This window comes from Cinclus cinclus, chromosome 1, assembly GCF_963662255.1.
Source record: "Cinclus cinclus chromosome 1, bCinCin1.1, whole genome shotgun sequence".
In the NCBI taxonomy this organism is placed as follows: Eukaryota; Metazoa; Chordata; class Aves; order Passeriformes; family Cinclidae; genus Cinclus; species Cinclus cinclus.
The window spans coordinates 67434477-67454211 of NC_085046.1; the positions used below are offsets into that span (position 1 = coordinate 67434477).

At 40.6% G+C, this 19735-nt stretch overlaps 1 protein-coding gene across 3 annotated transcripts in view; it reads left to right on the top strand.

Annotated features, from left to right (window-relative positions):
- F13A1 (coagulation factor XIII A chain) overlaps positions 1–19735 on the top strand; it is a 104479-nt gene that overhangs the window by 65739 nt on the left and 19005 nt on the right. For all 3 annotated transcript variants that reach the window (XM_062491318.1, XM_062491396.1, XM_062491475.1), the window contains 4 exons: positions 4724–4842; positions 10438–10545; positions 13044–13218; positions 16318–16456. In XM_062491318.1, the coding sequence (XP_062347302.1) occupies positions 4724–4842; positions 10438–10545; positions 13044–13218; positions 16318–16456 (541 nt within the window). The remainder of the gene's footprint in view (positions 1–4723; positions 4843–10437; positions 10546–13043; positions 13219–16317; positions 16457–19735) is intronic.

Here is a 19735-nt window from a genome sequence, read left to right on the forward strand (position 1 = left end):
CAAGATTAAAACCACAACATGAGAATAAACCCACAGGGAGTAAGACATGCAGCAGTTGTCTCCAGTGGCAGGCATCTGCAAGGCTGATGGAAAAAGTCTCCCTTAGGAAAGCAAAGAAGAGTCTCTGGGCAGCAAGGACATGCTGTGTGACCCCAGATCCAGGGCAGGCACCTTGGGGACCACGTTTTCCTCTGCAGCTTATGTTTTCAGGTGTGTCTCAATGGCTTCAGGTCCTGTCCCTTGCTGACTGTTGTAGTTTTCATCTTCTGCTTGTTTCATTTGGATTTGGATATATCCTCATTTCTTGTTCCTCTTTTACTCCAAGGTAGTTTGGGCTAATTGGTTGCTATATCTGTCTTTCCCTCCTTTCCTTGTGTTAGAGAATCAAGGACTGTTTCTTCATGCTTTATCCCCTGGCTGGAAAAGATTTTTCAGTGGAATGACAAAAGGGTAGAAAAACAGAGAGTTAAAGCGCAGCGAAAACAATAGTTTGAAAATCTTCTAGACTTGTTTGCTGGGTTAATAACTAAGCAGAAAAGTCTGAGTGAAAAGCCTCATTAAAAAGAGAGAAGACTGATGCCAGGAACGAATGGGGATTGTTATAGCAGGGAGCAGAGTATGGGCTTTAGTGCCTGGTGCAGCTTTCCAACTCATCATTTTGGAGGAACATCAATATGTCAGTATGAGCTTTTCTTTCAGATAGAGGCATTTGTGCCCTTTCTTATTACTCCTTTTCTCAATATAGTTCAGTTTTGACATATTTTCCCAGGCAGGGCTGGCTTTTTTTTCCCTGCTGCTTCAGAAGAAGTTTGAATACTTTACCAGTCAAGCTACAGAGTACTTTGCTTCAAAAATCATCGAATGCTTTTATATTTTTAATCCCTTTAGCTACATTGAGGACTGATAACCAATAATACTTTAAAGACACTGGACTTGATTCTCCAAAATTATATACACCAGCCCCAAACGTCTGTGAATTTACCTAACCAGTGGATTAAGATTTCAGTTACTTAGGTGAAATTTTCATTACTTAACAAGTGAGGTAGTCTGTGAGCATCCTTTCTACAGTCAGATTACATGGTTGGATAAAACAGATGTGCTTTTGGGCATGCAGAGGTCTCTTCAGTTCTGGAACAGAAGATACAAATGGCAACTAGTTACAGATAACTTCTTGGAATTTAACTAAACTCTTGGCAATATCAGACTACATGAAAGCAGAGTAGAGCTCCTTTGATCTGGATACTGTGAGCTCTTTCCAAGAAGCTGTGAGCTCTTTCCAAGCAGGTGCAACTTTCTGCTGGGGAACATTAAGTGCTTATCAGGAAAAGACCTCGTACTGACTTCTGTGGCTCTCTCACAGGTGGAGGTGCATAGTGTAGCTGAATAAGTTGCAGACCCTCTGGGCTGAGATGTGCATTTTGCTCACCCAAGCCTCATGCAAAGTGGATTACATTTAAGAAATCAAGTATATTGCAACTTTATTGAGTCAGCTGCATATTTCTTCTGCTTAAATGTTCTAATAGAGTTTGAGGATTAGGAACATGTGGTTGACTTTGGACTCATCTCACATGTTACCAGTCATTCAAATTTGGCCCAATAACATTTTCTTACTTTTATAGGTAAATCTTAAATTTAATTGCTCGTGTCATAGATTCCACATGGGAAAAATTCACACAGAGCTTCGTCCTTCTGCTACATTAATGTAGGCAAGCACTAGCACTATTCAAGGCAGCATACTGATCTTCATCCTGGGTAGAGTGTTTTTTGTAGATAACTGCATTTAGCTCTTGCAGCTTGGGGTTTGTCACAGCTCTGTCCTCTTCCCAACATGAGCCCTGGTGGTTTTGTGGTTCCAGTGAGGCCCAGCCTTAGATGCCTGGATTCCTGCAGGAGCACTCTGAAGGGAGGCTGGGAGCTCAGGGCAAGCCTGCTGCTCCCACTTCCATCTGTATGCTGGTGCTGCTGTGCTCAGCTGTCACTGCCTGCATGAAGAAATGGCTTTTCCAGCACCACAGAGTTGCTGTGCTGGGCTTGGGGTCCCTCCATTCTGGGCAGAGTTCTCTTATGTTCATTCACTTTCTCAAATAGAAAGGGTTACTCTGCACTCCTTGTGTCTTTAGCAAGGGATTCCTCGCCCGCTGCGCTGTCTTCACGTAAAGTGTATTTTCACCTTACCCAACTTCAAACAGAGCAGCATAGAAGCTAATTTGCTTCTTTGTAGCATTGCTGGTGTCTTAGTAAATTCCCAGGATAAAAGAAGTGAGTAAAAAAACCTCTGAACTGCTAGAGAAGAAGAACAAACAAACGCAGCACACTTCTGTGGAATTCTTCTGTTTGTCAGATGTGAGCCTCCACTTGCACAAAATAATTAGGAGTTGCATTATGTAGAGCTTGCTTAGCATCAAAGTACTCACAAATGCGTCATATTTTCTTCTGAACAGTCTCAAGGGCAATGAAAGCTGTCAAAAATCAAAGCAGCTGGCTTCCCTGTAAAACACAGTAGACCTTTTTACCTTATCAAAAACACAAATATTTAAAACAATTGACAGAGAAGTTAATCAATTTTCATCTGATTTAGCAAAGATCATGCAGTTTCAAAATAACATAAGCATCTCAATTGATACCAGCAAGATCAATGTTGATATTTTTAATCCCCAAAAGCAAACAACAGCTGTCAAGAAGGCATATGCACACACTTCACTGAATGTGTAATTGCACAGAAAAAGGTGTGAATTCTCCTTCTTTAAATGAACTCTCTGTACTATTTGTATGGACAGTCTTTAATAAAATCCAAAGCTCAATGAAAAAATGCAGATAATAGTTCAGTGTGCCAATCAGGCAAATCCAGCCCAATGGAACAGAGCCTACATGATCTGTAACATGTGAGATATTTTTAGTGGGATGTTATACAGAACTTGTTGGACCACAAAAAAGTCACGTAATATGTAGTTTCATAAGTATGAGAGTCCCTGGTTGCATAAACGGCTGCAGCCTTTTCATTCACTGCCAAGTTTTTAACTCCCTCTTTCACCTTGTAGCCTCTGAACATAGTAAACCCATGATCATCCACTTTGTACCTGGTTGCACGTTAAGGTTGACTAGGTCATGGGTAATGAAAAGCTTATAAATTTCTTAATGGTCCAGCCTTTAGAAGCCAGATGAATACCATCCTGCCAAATACAAGAGTGGGTCTCAGACCTGTCTACTTTAGGTAAAACTCCATGAAACCTCCTGTACCTCTGCTTGCTCCAAGTCATACTTAGTCATCAGAGCCTGTACAGCAGCTGCCATAAAGCATAAGCAGCTTTATGATCAAGCACTGATCTCAAATGCAATGCAGGCTTCTTGTATTTAACCCCTGCTTCTCTATCATCCTTTGCACACTAGTTTGGAGGTCATTATGTTACATATCTAGGCATAATCCCTTATGTATATATAGACATAGAAATACAAAAATATTTTGAGGGAAAACAAAACTTCCAGGAGGGTGAGGTGTGTATACTGGCAAAGCCCTTCACCTAGCTGAGGCAAATGTGAGTCTTGTCACTGATTTTTTTTTTTTTTTTTTGTGGGCTCAGATTTTAGCTTATTTTTGACCAAATCACAGTTTCATGGAGAAATTAGGAAGCTTTTGAGGATGAGATTTACAAGAAAGTGCAAATCTGATTTGCATTTCAACAAAACACAGCAAATCAATAGGCTTTTAAAAGTTAAATAATCCTCTAGTAATTTGTAGGGGGTTGCTGAAGAAATCTACTATGACAGTAGTGAGTGTAATTCTGTACTTGCTCATATCAAAGTATTGGAAGTTCCCTTTAATTTGCTATCTGGGACCACAGTACTGATTTCTTCAAATTAATTAATTCCCATGCTATTAATTGTTAATGTGAATCTTTTAGTCTCAAAATGCAAGCATTGGTGCAGGAAAGAAATCTTCAACTATTCTAGCATCACAGCATCATGGACTGCTTCATACTTACTGTGAATGTCTGAATGGTTTCATGTCATTCAGGGTTCCTTGTAAATGTTAATAATGAATTATTTACATATGTAAATCATGGCTGCAAGTCAAGTATCTGTGCATATGCTCTTGATTTTTGATATAAATCCAATCTAGAATGTATCCTTTGTATATATTTTGATAAAGATCTCATCCAATTACTTCCAGTTCTCACTTGGACACTTGAATTTCTCCTCATATTACCTGGTCAGTCAAGCTATATAGGGAAGGGATACTCCAGTCAATAACCAATGTACAGTAAAGGCAATCAAACCTTTCTCTTAATATGTTATAAAAACTGCACTAAAGACTTTTCTGTAGATCTCTTGACCTGAGCTGTTTTCCACTAACATTAGTAGGTTTGAAAATGTTCTTTGATCTGTTTGTACAGGTGCAGAATTGCATCATGGTACTCCAGCTTTTAAATTTGTTGTACACAGTAATCATAAAATTCTTGATGTGACATTTTAATCATACTTTACAGATCCTGAGAAAACTGGCAGGAGTTGCTAGCACTTTTCCATCTTGCATGTTTTTAAGTTGTGTATCATATTCCTAACTAGGATCACTGCCTCCTTATCCCTGTACTCTGTTGAAGCAAGTAATGCTCTGTTTGATGGAAGAGGAGTACTTTTCATCAAAGATGAATGTATTATATGCTAAGATGTTTTATCTGAAAATTAAGCACTTGTACTAATATCTATTTTTGGTAAACTAATGCAGTGGATGCTGTGTACCTGGATGATGAGAAAGAAAGGGAAGAATATGTCCTGAATGATGTTGGTATTATATTCCATGGAAACGTCGAAGATGTAAAATCAAGAAGCTGGAGTTATGGGCAGGTGAGCTGCTTACGTCTTCTCTGGCTGCTCCCAGTAGGACAACTAATGAGTTTAATTGACACCAGACTGTGGTTGAGACTGTGGGCTCTGGAATGCATTATTGGTTTCTCCTTCAGAAAGATAAGGGGTATCATTTTAAAATTGTATGAAGTGGGTATATGCCTAATCCAGAAAAGCAATGCTATAATAGCTGATATTTAAAGACCTTGTTTCAGGGGCATATTTCAGATACTAAAAGGCTGCTTGTTGGAAGTTATAATCATTAGCTGAGGTTTCCACAGGGCAGAGGTATTTCTGCTGCTGCATTATTGTTGCTTTAGGATCAAATCAGTTTATGAAAAATAGTTGTTTTTTTGTTTTTTCATTTTTTGACAACAGATTGCATTGCTTTTTGGCTTTTTAGCTTTAGCAACTTGGTGGAAATAATTCTGTTCCTGGGGGTCAGATAGTCACAAGTTTCCTATGACAAGCTAGTATTTAATCCAAAAATTTTAAATTCTGGGAGACTCTCTCCCTTTTCTGCCTGGGCTTGATAACATCAGTCTCCAGTGGTCTCTTGCACTTGTCTCTTGGGGAGACACCCTCCACTAGGCTGGAGTGGGGTATTGGTGTGCCTTCAATAACATAAAATTTGGGTCAGAAGGGATTTAAAAAATTATCTGGTTCCACCACCCCACCATGGACATGGACACCTTCCACTAGACCAGGTGCTCAAATTCCTGTCCAGCCTTCCAGGGATGGACTATCCACAAATTCCCTGGGCAACCCATTCCAGTAATTTACCACCATCATTGTAAAAAACTCCTTTGTGTGTAATCTAAACCAGGCCTCTTTTAGTTTAAAACCACTTCCCCTTGTCTCAGACTTTTTACTCTCCTATTTTACCTCAACCTTCTTGTAAGAACTAACCAGCCGAAAAATCCCTATGGAATGGAAGAGTTAATTTATTGTGTTAGAATGGGTAAAAAGCATTGCCAAGCAAAATCAAAATGGTAGCAAAGCTGTCACTCAAAGGGACTCCTATGGACAGATATTGGACATGGTGAACTCCTCTCATCTCCTGGATTTTTACAACAGCACAATTAAGAAGGTACTTCCTTACTGCTATGGTGATGGATCCATTCAGTTTTTGTGACACCTCCCTAGCACAGCCTTGCAGAAGGGTCTTTACATCTTGCTTTCCCTCTGTTAACACAGATACCACCTCAAAGCTTGAGCTGGATGGATTTGCCAGTGTGCTTGCCCTGGAGAGCTCTTTGAGCTCACATCTCTCTTTCTTCCTTATTTAAGGGTACAATTTCATCCTTTTTCTCCTGCGGCAGCACTGCCTTAGGGAATTCCTGCCTCTGCACCATTCCTTTGGTTGTGCCAGCCCTGTTATTTGCAGGGTCTGACTGGTTTCCTGACTGAGACAAAAACAACCGTAAATAAGGAGCAGGGAAGAAATTCCATAAGCTGATGGTACCTCTGATATGATGGTACCTCTGAGGCCAAAGCTGGGCTTGCATGTAAGCTGGCCAAAAATGCCCCCTCCTGGCCCTTCCTTCCCCTTGCAAGTATTTGTGCATCCATCTGGTGACTCAGACTGGAGAGCTGATCTAGCTCAATAAGCATCCCCCTGATTTTTTTTCCCCCCCCTGTGTAATTTCTTGGGCTTGCTCTGTTCCTAGATTTGGGATTCACTCCATGACAGATGTAAGGGGGAGGGAGAGAGGGGAATAAGCAGCTGGAGGTGGAAGATGCTGCTTAAACCAGATGCTGGATTTATGTCCTAAGATGCTAAATTTATGGTCTATGGTGGCTTGGCCTGCGGTGTTTATATTCTGGGGATCTGTTATCTTCCTGATACAAATACCAGCCTCCCTTGAGAAACTGCATTATTTATTTGGTTTTGCTAGGAGCTAGTTCTGTCCAGGAGGTTAGGGCCATTCCATAGTCCTTTTTCATGTACTTTGGAAATGAAAACTCCTGTGTTGGCTGAAATCAGAGGACCTGATTTTTACTCTATGCTGTGATGCAACTTTTGCTATTGGTTGCCCATGTGAAAGCTGGGTGTGGCAGATGCATCTCAGCAATCCCAAGCCAAGAACTTTAATGGAATTGATAATTTTGTAGAGGTTTAACAGACATGTCAATCTGCAAAGGAACAGATAAATGTTCTGGTTCCCTTACTTTCAGTGAAATCGAGGACTGAATGTTCCTGATCTTACCCTGTCCATTTCCAACCATTAAAGACACACTTTTGGCAATCCTAGATGTTAAGAACAAGAGCATTCCTGCAAGTGAGTAAAAGTACTAGCAGAAAGGCCTATATTATGAATATATCATACCATTATGTTTTTTATATTTATGATATATAGCCCTTTACAACGTGTAAGTAAAAAGCATGAGGCCACACAGAGTCATAGGGATAAAAGGTCATTTATAAAAATGCAGATAGACTTGTGCATGGTAATGTTCTTAGGCTAAAAAATTGCTTAGGACAATGACAGCTGGAAACTTTAACTCAAGCTGTAAATTGAAAAGGAGCATAGCATTCAAAACTGGGTTAATAGTTGGGGATGGCTCTCAAAGCTGCTGTCTGTAATGAGAAGCATCAGCATGAGAGGAGAAAAGGCATGAAACATGGACAGAGGAAGGGAAAACAACAAAACAGTTGAAACATGGCAGCAATGTATGAGGATGGAGGTGTTCCTTGCAACATGACTGTGATTCCTCCTAAGAAACTGTAAAAGGCAGTCACTCAGAAAATTCCATGGAGGTTTCAGGGGAAATTTGTCTTTGGAAGAAATCTAGGCACATAGGAATTCTCTAGCTGAAAAATGTCAGTTGTTGGATGCTATATTGATCATTTAATGTTAATTTTTGTTTTTTGTTAGAAAAATAAAACAAAACAGATAGGCATAGAGTTCTGTTGGCATTGTGACTTCTCTCACGTCCACATGTTGATCTGCTTTAGCTTGGAAACTCCCTGTGCCCATGTAGTTCTACAGCACATGCATTTGGTCAGGTCAGACCACAAGCAACATCTGCCTGCAACTGACTGTGAGAAGCACAGCCTTTAGTCAACCAGTACAAAAAGTGATACAGCCTCTCTTACTTTGGTTTAAATAGAAAGTCATCTATTAGAAACAGTTTAGCATGCAGGAGGATGCCCAGGACAGCTACGTGTGTTGCTCTGTAACACAAGGCATATCTGTGTGCACTTCACCTATGTGTTTTCTTGTGCCTGATTTTCCACCTGCATTTTTTCCCACGTGGTTTTACCAAAGTCCCTTGCTCCTGAAATAGGTTTATTTTCATTTCAGCTTCAATGGAACAGACAGGAACTGTGCTTGGATCAGGTTCATTCACCTGTCCTAGCTGTGCTACCTACTATTTCTCTGGTTCCTCTGATATTTCAGAATGTTCAGCCTTATAACTGCAATTTTTCTATTCTACTTCCCTCTAGATAGGATTTACTTGCAAAAAGTGAGGGCAGAAAACTGATTTAGTTTGATTTAATATTTTTTAAATCCCTGAGCAGTCAAGAGGGGCAAAACTGACCCCAATGTTAAGGCTACTCTGCATCCTGCATTACTGCAGCAGTGTAAGCCAGCTAGCCCTTGCAGCTTGTCCTGTCTTCCCTGTTAATCCAGTTATTTCACAAGCATTCATGTCACTTTGTAAATACTAGGGTGGAAGGCAACAACCCTGATAGCCATTTATTTTCTCTTCATTCTTTCTGTATATACTGGCAAGATTGACAGTGTATCATAAACTGTAGACAAGAAAAGTTTAATTTCCAGAGTAAACCTCTTATTGATCTAGCCCTGGTCTGATTGATTGAAGTGCAGATAGCAGACTTTGATCCTGGTAAAAGATGATTGGGCCAGACCAGAAGAAAAGTGAATTTGAACAAGGAAGGACAGATGTGAAGGCCTGGAGTTTGCATTTTCTGTTATGACGATTCTCCTTGGGAAGGAGATTCTCCACAGCACAGTCATTCACCTGACATTCTTTGCATCACATCCCAGTGGAGTGGACTGGGATATACAATTATTCAGCTTTCCAGTAATGACAAAATGCTAGTAGTAGGTCTCTGAGAAACACTGATCCCTGTGTCCCTATTCCCAAACACCATGAATTCAGTTTTGCTCAGACTATAAAATGATCATTAGCGAATGCCTGCTCGAGAGAAAATACTTCAGTGTAAGTGTGGGTGATAATGAGACGGGTGTTCTGCCTTGGAGGACTTTTTCTGAAAAGGATCCATATGGCAGTAGTATCCTCAAGGCAGAAGCAAAGGATTTCCATTGGCCAGGAAATGGCTGAAGATGGTGAAACACAATGGTGCTTGCCCTTTCTTGGCTTATGCCAAGAAAGAGCTCAGCTGCTGTCTAGGACATCACTTCTATCCCTCCCATCTTCCCTGCTGTATCAGCAGCAGTCTTTACTCTTTGGGACTCCTTTTTCTTCTCTCTGACCCCTCTCTTCATTCTCCTCTCCCCAGACTGCCAAAGCAGCAGTTTGATTTGGGGTCTTGCTCACTTTCTTCAGGAGGCAAAATCTGGGAAGGCCTTATCTGCCAAGGAGCCCTAAGCCAGGCTGTAGAATGCTGGGAAATTGATCCAGCTCTAGTAGCAGCTTGAGAGCAAAAATCCTATTAACATGCGTCATATATTTCAGGATGCAAGCATAGAACATAAAACCTAACACCATGGAGCTTCTATCACAGCCTTGAATGTTGATATAAGTTTGTGTATCTAGGAGGTATTTGTTTCTTTATTGTGCGTTTCCCCGTCTCCTACCGTTTTCCAGGGGACAGAGGTATTTTCCTTTGTTATGCAGTTTCTTCAAAGGAAAATGAAATACATAGCAGGGCAAGTTCTGTGACAAATGATTTCTGGTCTATTTAGACACCTCTGCCCTCAATTCGTTCTTGTGCTTGTTCATGCTAGATTGAAAAAAATGTACCTTTTCACTCTATTTTTGAAGAAGACTGCTTTAGGTCACTTGGTATTTTTGATGTCTAAATTTTGTAGACCAGGATTAATCTATATAATAAACTTTTGGCTTGTCACTGTTAAAACCGATTTTTGAAATAACTTTGAAACACAAGTGTCTTCAAATTACCACTAGCAAACCACTTATTGTTCAAGTTCCCAGCAATGCACTGGCTGCGTCGGAGAAGTCCTGAAATTAGCAGGACTGGAATCTGTGAAGGACATAAAGTCCTTTGCAAGTAGACAAGCTTCTTGTAGTTATTATTATAATACCCACCTATTATATACTTGTTAGCACTTAAAATTTCATGTCCTGTCAGAAAGTCTGTGTTGTCATTTCAACCTTCTGGAAACTGGAATGAGATTGAATTGAAAATTACACTCTCTTCCCTCATAGCCTCTCACATTTTTTTTTATTTTTTTTCCCACACATGAATGATTATTCCAGAAGAAAATTTCTATTGTTAAACACAGAGCTTTGATGTGACCAGCTAATTATGAAACTGATCGGTAATTCAAATAACAGGGAAAAATAGCTTTGCCTGTCCTTTCCAGAATAAAAAGTGAGTCAATTTTTCCCCTGTGTCTCTTCTTATTTTCTTTTATCTAGTTTGAAGAAAACATTCTGGATGCTTGTCTGTTCCTGATGGACAAGGCAGAACTGGAGCTCTCTGGTCGTGGGAACCCGATCAAAATCTGCCGTGTTGCCTCAGCAGTGGTATGTAATGGATGCCTGATACGTGTCAGAAGGGACTCATAAATCAAAGCTGGGCTGATTTCACTGGCCCTCTTGCCCTTATGTGCTCTGTACAACACACAACAGATCAGTTGTCCATTCTGACAATTGTCTATTCTGACAATTGTCCATTCTGACAGTAGTCCATTCTAAGGTCTGACATTTTATTTCTCTCCACTGAAGTTCGAGCAACTTCTGTTGCCTCATTGCCTTTTCCTGAGAATGATGCCTCAGTGGTGGGAAAGCCACTTTTAGGCATTGCACTCTGGGCATAATAGTTTCTTATGTGACAATGTGCTCATTTTCCAGTAGCTAATATAATTGAGAAAGCTGTTTCTGCTCTGGATAATACAGTGGCTTGGTGGGTGGAATTTTGGATGGGGACCTGAGGGACTTTATGTGGACTCCATGTAACTCTGCTAACCTCAGTGGGGTTTTAGAACACTGCAATGGTTGTGTTGTTATGTCTGATCCAAGCCCCAGATGACCTTATCAGGCTGAGAACAGTTATATAAGTGGGTTGCTTTGGCCCCAGAAGAAAACATTGTGCTCTTTAACATGAGGTCCACAAAACATATCCCACTCAGAATGAAAGTACCTAAAATAACCAGGAAGACTGTCCAGATCTCTATGCCTTCCAGTTGCCAGGTACCAGGAATCATGCCATGGGTGCAAGAGCAGTCCCATCCCTAATATTCAAGATGCTAGACTCATCCATGTTGTGGAATACAGAGGCTAAGTCCTCTCTTTTGCCTTATTAGAGGTCTTAACTGACAATTCTGCTTCCCAGAATAATACTTTAGTCATTGAGCTAGAGTAATTAGATGTTCTCCTGAGCCAGCTACTAAAATATACTGCCCACAAAACATGGCTGCTGGAGATAGATGATTCTTTAACACACTTGTTGTAGCATTTGCCCAGCTTTAAGAAAATGAACTCTTTGTCTTAGAAGACATTGAAGTGGGATCTCCAGCCTCTTAATCTTGCATGTTAAATAAAATAGCCTCAGCAAGAAGTATTGAGAACACCTCTACTTCTCTTTGTCTTTTAACAATCTAGTTAGTTCTTTCACACCAGACATTAGAAATATACCTTTGGACCCAGAGATAGTAGAAAGAATCAAAGGTGGTTTCCTCATCTCTGAACTTAAAAGTCCTCATGTAAGGATTGTGGAAGTCATCAGGACAGAATTGCACAACATTTATGAATCTGACTAGCGCTTGGATATTAGTTAGGTTTAGAGCCACTCAACATTTTAGAGAAGTGGAGGAGTTCACCATTGGAAATCAGGACTCAATAGACTTTAGGGCTAATCTGCAGAATTGGGCCATAACTGGGTAAGGGGTTTGGTCATTGAAATCTGGACCTGAGTGAGAAGTGAGCAAGAGGTGCTGAAATCCCACCTGTGTTACTTAACCTCATTCTTGCTCAAGTTGAAATATGGCAGAGTTGAGCTACTTTGAGGACATGCCCCCCATGCTGGAATCCTTCTGAGGCTTTCTGGCATGGCAGAGTTGGTGGAGTCCCTCTCTTCCACTCATTACAATCAGAGTAGAGCCTGAAGATCAACATGCTGTCTTGTCCTTGAAGTGATTATTTTTTTGGCATGTTTCCTACACCAGTGAGATGGGCACAACCTCTTAACCCATTGGTTATGACTCTGAATACTTATCTCTGTTCAGTCCTAGAGTTCACAGGAAGTCGATTTTCTAATTATAAAAGAGTAGTTAATGCAGCCAAAAGCTTTTAAATGAGAATTGTGATTTATTTGGCTGGTGTGTAGCTGTTCCATATTAGCATAATTAAAAGGTACAGCATGAATGAGCTTTTTGCACAGCCTCAACTGGTTTGGTTCAAATTGCAGCTGGGAGACGTATTGCTTGTTAATGCCTATCAGTATGACCATTAGTCAGCAAAACTCTTTGCTTAGTATGATCTTACCAGAGGAAAACTTACACAGCAAATTCCTTCTTGTTTCCATGTGTGCCAGACCAAAGAAATTAGTTTCTACTCTAAAAATAACAGTAGACTGGTTCTCTTCTCAAGCTGTTGTAAATCAGGAACCCATATTTCTGGGCTGATATGGACAGAAAAACAGATGATGGAAAGAATACAGCTTAATATTTCTAAGGCGTGCTTACCAGTTTATAACTGATTGCATTTATTAAAAATATGTAACAATAAACATGTTTAACGTTAATAAAACTTATTAACTGGCAACGTGGATACCCAGTGATTTAATTTCAGATTTATTTTTAAATGTGTGACCTTCATTCAGAATTGTTCAGTGATGGAGAATCCGTGGCCCTTAACAAGACTGTCGTATTTATCCCTTACCTTCATAATGAAACATTTCTATCTTACTATCTAGCCTAAACTTGGCTGTATTCACTCTCTCTCATCCTATTGGTCTGCTGAGTTCAAGAGCTTCTTATTACTCAGTCTCTGACATCTCTAATGCTCATTTCCTTTGACTTGAGATTAACTCCAGGGATGAAAATGGTGTGATTGCTGGATCCTGGAACAATTCATACGATTATGGCGTTGCACCTTCAGCCTGGACGGGAAGTGTGGACATTCTCTTGGAGTATTACAGTTCCAAGCAACCTGTCCGATATGGCCAGTGCTGGGTCTTCGCTGGTGTCTTCAACACATGTAGGTATCAGTGAGAAAAGCTCCAAACTGCAATGTGGTTCCTGCTTTACAGAGTTTATAGGCAAAGCAAACTAAAGTGTTTCCTAGCTCTGTGCTGTTCAAAAGTAAATATTAGAGATACTTATAAATACATGTGTAAAAGACATGGTCTTTAGGTAAACTTCTGGTGTGTCCTTCAGGTCAGCTGCTCTTCCACACAAATCTGTTAACTATTTGTTGGTTCAGTGAAATCTACTCAGTGACTCATGAGGGTAAGTTTGTGTGAAAGAAAGTTGTGTCCTTCAGCACAGTCCACATTTCTTTCAGGAATTCTTAGACAGAGTGCTTTTTGTCTAGACCCAAAATATTAAATTACTACCCAATATGGCGTATGTGGTAGTGTTTCTGCTCCTGAAACACCAAATCTCACCTACTGAGGATTGCTCCTAGGAAAACTGTGGTGCACTGTGCCTGCACCTGTTAACTGAGCACTGTTAACATTTTATATGGAGTTTATGAGCCAGAAGAATGGAGAAAATAAATGATGGCCTAGTTTATGAATTGTGTAGCAATACAAGATTAAGTCTAAACACATTTGTTCAAGCTAGAGTTCTAGTGTTGCAGTAAACAGTGTTGCAGGTCATAAGAAACAGAGGGGAAATCAGCATTGGATTGGTCCCGTATTTTGACTGTCTAGCACTTTCCAACAATATCAGCTGCTAATGCACAGGAACACACTTTGTGGCCTCCTATGGAGTTGCTCCAACAGATCCATGTTCTTCCTATGCTGGGGACCCCAGAGCTGGAGGCAGCTCTCTGGATAGGGTCTCAGCAGAGCAGAAGGCTAGCATTCCCCTTGGCCTACTGGTCAGCAGCCCAGAATACAATTGGCTTTCTGGGCTGCGAGTGCACTGGTTATTGCCTGGTTATTTTGAGCCTCACACAATGGGTTTGAAAAAGTTCATACAAATTATTCTTGTGGATGTAATTCCTCACCGTGAATTCCATGGGCTGCTTTGTCTTCTCTGCTGGTTGCCTTATCTGGATTTCTCTTGATCGCACGCACACACACACACACACATACACACCAGTTGTCCCACCTTCCCCCCACACTTGCCCTAAATCATCACTATGCAATAATTTGCCTGCAGGCCACTGTGAAACTGGGGCAATGCAGCAGAGGCCCGGAGCCTGCTGTGTTAAAGGGAGAGGTGTATTTATCTGGGCCAAAACTAGACTTGGTTTGCTGACTAAGTTAATCAAGTCAGAGACCTAGCACTTTGCACTGCAAGTATAAAGTTTTTTGAGCGCTATGAAATGCAAATATTGTCCAGTGGCTGATCTTATGATAACCACTGACACATCCCGCTGCTGACCATTGCATAGGGGACAGCAAAGGTCCAAACAATCACGTGCAATTATCAGGGTTGCTTTGAGGTGTTTCTGAGTCTCTCTCATCTGTCAACGTCTTATCATTGTGACCATTCCAGCTTTCCAAGGTCACTATATTGTACACTCCAGATATTCATCTGTTAAAAATGCTAAAACATTCCAAAAAATGGTCATTAATCTTGAAATTGTCAGACAAATTATTTCCAATGAGCCCTGATGGCTCATGTGCTGGAAGCCTGGGAGGGCACTTGAATTAAGTTTAATCAATAGGTACATATGGTATTGGATGCATCCAGGTAATTTTTCACGGAGGAACTTGAAATGAATGTGCAGTGTTACATTTTATTGAGAGTCACATAGTGACAGTAATGAATATACAAAACCCAGCAGTAGCAGCAGGGCTGTTCAACTCTGCAGCACTGGAACAATTTTTAAATAGGATTTTCAATAAAAATATTTTCCCTTAAAAAAAATTTAAAAAAATAAAGAAAACCACCACCAACAAAAAAAGCACCAAAAACCCCCACACGAAACCCCACAAAAATCCACCCCAAACCAAAAATCACCAGCACCAGGAACAACAAAAAACAAAACAATAAAAAACCCCAACAAAAAAAAGTAAATTAAAACCCCCAAACAAACAAGCAAAACTCCAAAACAAACAAAAACCCCCAGAACAAACAGCATCAACTACGAAAAACCCCTCACCCTCTGTTTTCTGCAGAACATTGGCTCTTAAATTGAAAGCCAGGAATTTTTTCTGGCTGAGACAAAGTGTGTCATCTGGAGTAGCTGAGATGATGTGTTGCCCCACAGACCCATTCCCCTAGCCCGGAAATGTGTTCCATGCCTATTTATCTGCCAGGGTGCACAACAAACACAGAAGCCTGTTGAGGCACTGATGCAGATTACAAGACATAGCTGTAGCATTTCCACAATTTTTCCACATTTCTTAAATTTAACACTTGTCAAACAGTAAGAAGGGTTATCAGTGCTTTATTGCGATGGTGTGAGAATTAGGGCTAGGGGCTTTTTTTTTATCCTCCTTTTAAGGTCTTTTATTGGAAGAGACTATGGACTCCAAAATGCTGCTACTTAGCTAGCAGTATGGATTTTGTAATGCATTTTATTCAGATTCTCAAAACTTGTAATTTCAGTTGCAAATAATGCAGCTTTCCCCCATTGTTAGCAATAATCTTCTACTTAATTCTTTGTGTTCTCCAGATCCCTTCTGACAGCAGACATCAATCATCAAACAGGAAAACTCCAAATCAATCCAAAGGAGATACTTCTATTAATTTTCCTTTTAGCATGGTCTCATAATTCTTCTGAGTTACTGATACTGGGAGGCGCAATATATTGTGTATCTCTTGCAAGCTCAAACTTCTTTTTCTTTGTATCACATTTGGTCATGCAGTTGTTCCACCCAGATTTGACCTGAAGTTCTGCAATGTGGTCACTATGCAAAGCTGCTTTAAAACTATTGGTAATCAGCTGCTTTGTTTGTAACCCTTGTACCAATACTTGTCTTTAACACTCATAATTTAGGGACCAAACAAAATATTTAGCATGTGCAATATAAAAACAGATAGGAGGAATTATTTGGGTTGATTTAACTGAGTTTTCCCATTTTATCCTAGTTATTTATATTTCTGTCCTCTCATCCTGTCATCCATGAATGCAGTCTCCATATTTGTCCTTTTCATCACACTTCTGTCTTTGCCACAGTTCTGAGATGCTTGGGGATACCTGCAAGACTCATTACCAACTATTCTTCTGCCCATGATAACAATGCAAATTTACGGTTGGACTTCTTTCTGGATGACGAAGGAAAAGTGGACACCAGACTTACAAAAGACTCTGTCTGGTAAGTCCTGCTAGAAAATGCCTTTAATGTGTCAATGATAAAAGTAGCATAAACATGATGGCAATGCCTGTATTTCTCTGTGCGTTGATGAACACTGCTGGCTTATGTGAAATATAATTAATGGATTGTTGGGGGGGTTGGTTGAGTAATATTAAACCTTGTTGTGTAAACAGGCAACCCCTGGGGAATCCTGCTGTTAATGTTGCCATACAGTGCTCATTTAAGCACACTGGAGCGCTGGAATGGGCTTGTGCTCCTTAGGGATCAGCTTTTCTAAAAATGGAATGGGGTAGGATGGGCACTTCCATCCTTCTGGAGCTACTTCAACATCTATAGAAAAACACCCTTTCTGATCTGCTTGTGCCCAGTTTCCATATTTGTAGACTGGTTTTACCTTGTGTACACACAGTCATTGTTGCAAAGAGGTGCTTTCCAAAACAAACCCTATTCAGCTGAAAAAGAAACAAGTCAAGGCATCATAAAAGATAATTAAGTGCTATCATCAGAATTATAAAAGGAAAAGTCCCTAGGGCCAAGAGAATGAGTTTACACATTCTTTTTGAGAAGGCAGTCCTCTAACTGGCTCTTCAAACTCTTACTGTCTTCTGTCTGACACAACAAATGTAGCATATATTGATTATATGCTCTGTGGGGGATATTGGCCCTCAAGCCGTTCCTCCTCAGAGTGAAGAAATTAATGTGACCTCTACATTCCTGTATTCAGGAGATACTTGTCCTATTCAATGTTAATATACCTGACTTGTGTCAATGATATTTTCAACTCATTAGCAAAGCAGCTACTCAGCATGTTTCATTAATAACTTAATCTCTGGAAGTCTTCGTATTAAAACTATTAAAACCACTATGTGGTGGAGGAAATGACTGAATCTGTTGCTGTGACATCTGTTACGTGATTTCCATAATCAAGAGGAAATCTAAGGAAAGCAGGTTCATTTACATGTGATGCTTGTGTCACAGCAATACAGAGCAGTCGAGACTAGAAGGGACCCTTGGAAGTCACCCAACACTCCTGCTCAAAGCACTGTCACCTGGAGCACATTGCTCAGGTCTGTGTCCAGTTGGGCTTTGAGTATCTCCAAGTATGGGCAACCCACAACTTCTCTGGGAAACTTGTGCCGGTGCTTAACCATTTTCACAGTAAGAAAAGTATTTCCTGATCTTCAGACAGATTTTTTTGTGTTTCGGTATGTGCCCATTGCTTCTTGTCCTGTCCTTGGGCTACTGAGAAGAGTCTGGCTCTGTCTTCTTTCCCTCAAGGAATCCCCCTCCCCAACAAGGAATTTATACATATGGATAAGATCCTACTCAGCTTTCCTATCTTCAGACTGAGCAGTCCCAGCTGCCTTTGTTTCTCCTCCTATACAGTCTGTGTTGTAATAGCCATTCCTTCCAGTTTTCTATATCAGCAGACTTGCTGAGGGTAGAGCAGGTCTCATAATCCTGGTCATTAATGAAGTTGTTAAAAAGTATCAGACCCGGTATTGACCCCTGGGGTACACAACTAATGACTGAGCTCCAGCTGGGGTGATCACTACTGATCACAACCCTCTGATCCCAGCAATTCAGCCAATTTTCAATATATCTTGTAGTCCATTTGTCTAGTCTATACTTCAAAGGTTTGTCTGTGAAGATGTTCTGGGAGATGGCACTAAAGTCAAAAGGACCAACCTCCATGCACTGGTCTCCCCTTTGTCCTTTCAGTCACTTGTTTCATCAGAAAAGGCTCTCAGATTTGTCAGGCACAGCTGGCTGCTTGTAAATCCATGCTGACTACTGCCAATCACCCAGTCCTTAAAATGTTTTCCAGAAGAACTTGCTCTATAACCTGCCTAGAGATCAAAGGGAAGCTGACAAGTCTTTCTCTCCCTGGATACTCCTCTCTCTTGAAGAATAGAGCAATATTTAATTTCCTCCAGTCTGCAGGAACTTCCTCCAATTACCATGATCTTTTGAAGATAGATATGAGTGGTTTTACAGTGACATAGGCAAGCTCCCTCAGCATTTTTAATGAGATTACCTCATATTTTCCACCAGATCCACTGTACTTGTGTGTGCTGTTTGTTTAACTGTTCTCTATCTTGTTACTTGTCTTGTTTTCATTATTCCAAACCTACACACTGGTCTCATGGGCTGTGATTCCTGAGGGAAAATCTTAGCAGTAAAAACCAAGGTAAAGAAGACATTGAATGCCTTCTTCTAATCCTTTGTCACCAAGTTGCCTTCTGTGTTCAACAGCAGAGCCATATTCTCTAGGCTTCATTTTGACACTGATTTGCATGTGTTTCTTGCTGCTCTTCATATCCACTGATGTATTTTGCTCTGTTCTGGCTTTTCTATACCTGTGCCTGCATGCTCAGACAGTGAATCTGTATTCCTCCTGATCACCTGTCCCTCTTCTTTCTTAAGCACCCTTTTTAAAAGTTTGAGTTTAATTGGGACCACCTTGTGGATTTGTGCCACTTTTGGTTGATTTCCTGCACATGAGGATGGACCGTTCTTAAGTCTAGAGGAGGTGACTCTTGAAAAACAACCAGCACTCCTGCATCCATCTTCTACCCAGAGCTGCCTCCCATGGGATTCTTCCAAGCAGGATATGAAACACATTAAAGTCTACTCTCCTGTGATCCAGAGCTGTGGTTCTTCTATTTGTCTTGTTGCCTCCTGTTAGTATCCTTGGGCAGTTTTGCTTGTTGTCTGTGAGACAGACAGACCTCAGCATGTCTCATGGGGCTGGTCCTTTTATGGCTCAGAGAGCTGTTAAGGAGAAGTCTTCTGGAACCTCCTCTGCCTATAAAAGATGTGAAACAAGAGCCAGTGACTGGGCACCTCAGTGCTCCATCTACACACACCCAGTAATGGATCATTGCTATGCTTTACAATTGTCACTGTCTCATCCCTTGTCTCCTTCTCCTAACCTGATCCATGCAATACATTCCACCAACTTCTGACATTTCTTTTTACTTCCCTACCTCTATTTTTCCCAGCTGTTTCCCAAGACTTCTTAGTTTAATCTCTTTTCTTCTGCATTCTTTTGGGACAGGGTCAGATCGTCCAAAATCATCCTAGTCCCCATGAAATCCATATGCAATTTGACTCTAGCATTTCATCTTTCCATCCTACATTGCTTTTCCTTGGCTTGATAGCTTTTTAAACTGCCTTGTTTATCCTTTTATCCTCCCAGCACATTTATTAGTACATGGTGCACATAACCCTTTGGGCATGACTTAATATATACATCTCTTCATTTCTCCTCTGTGT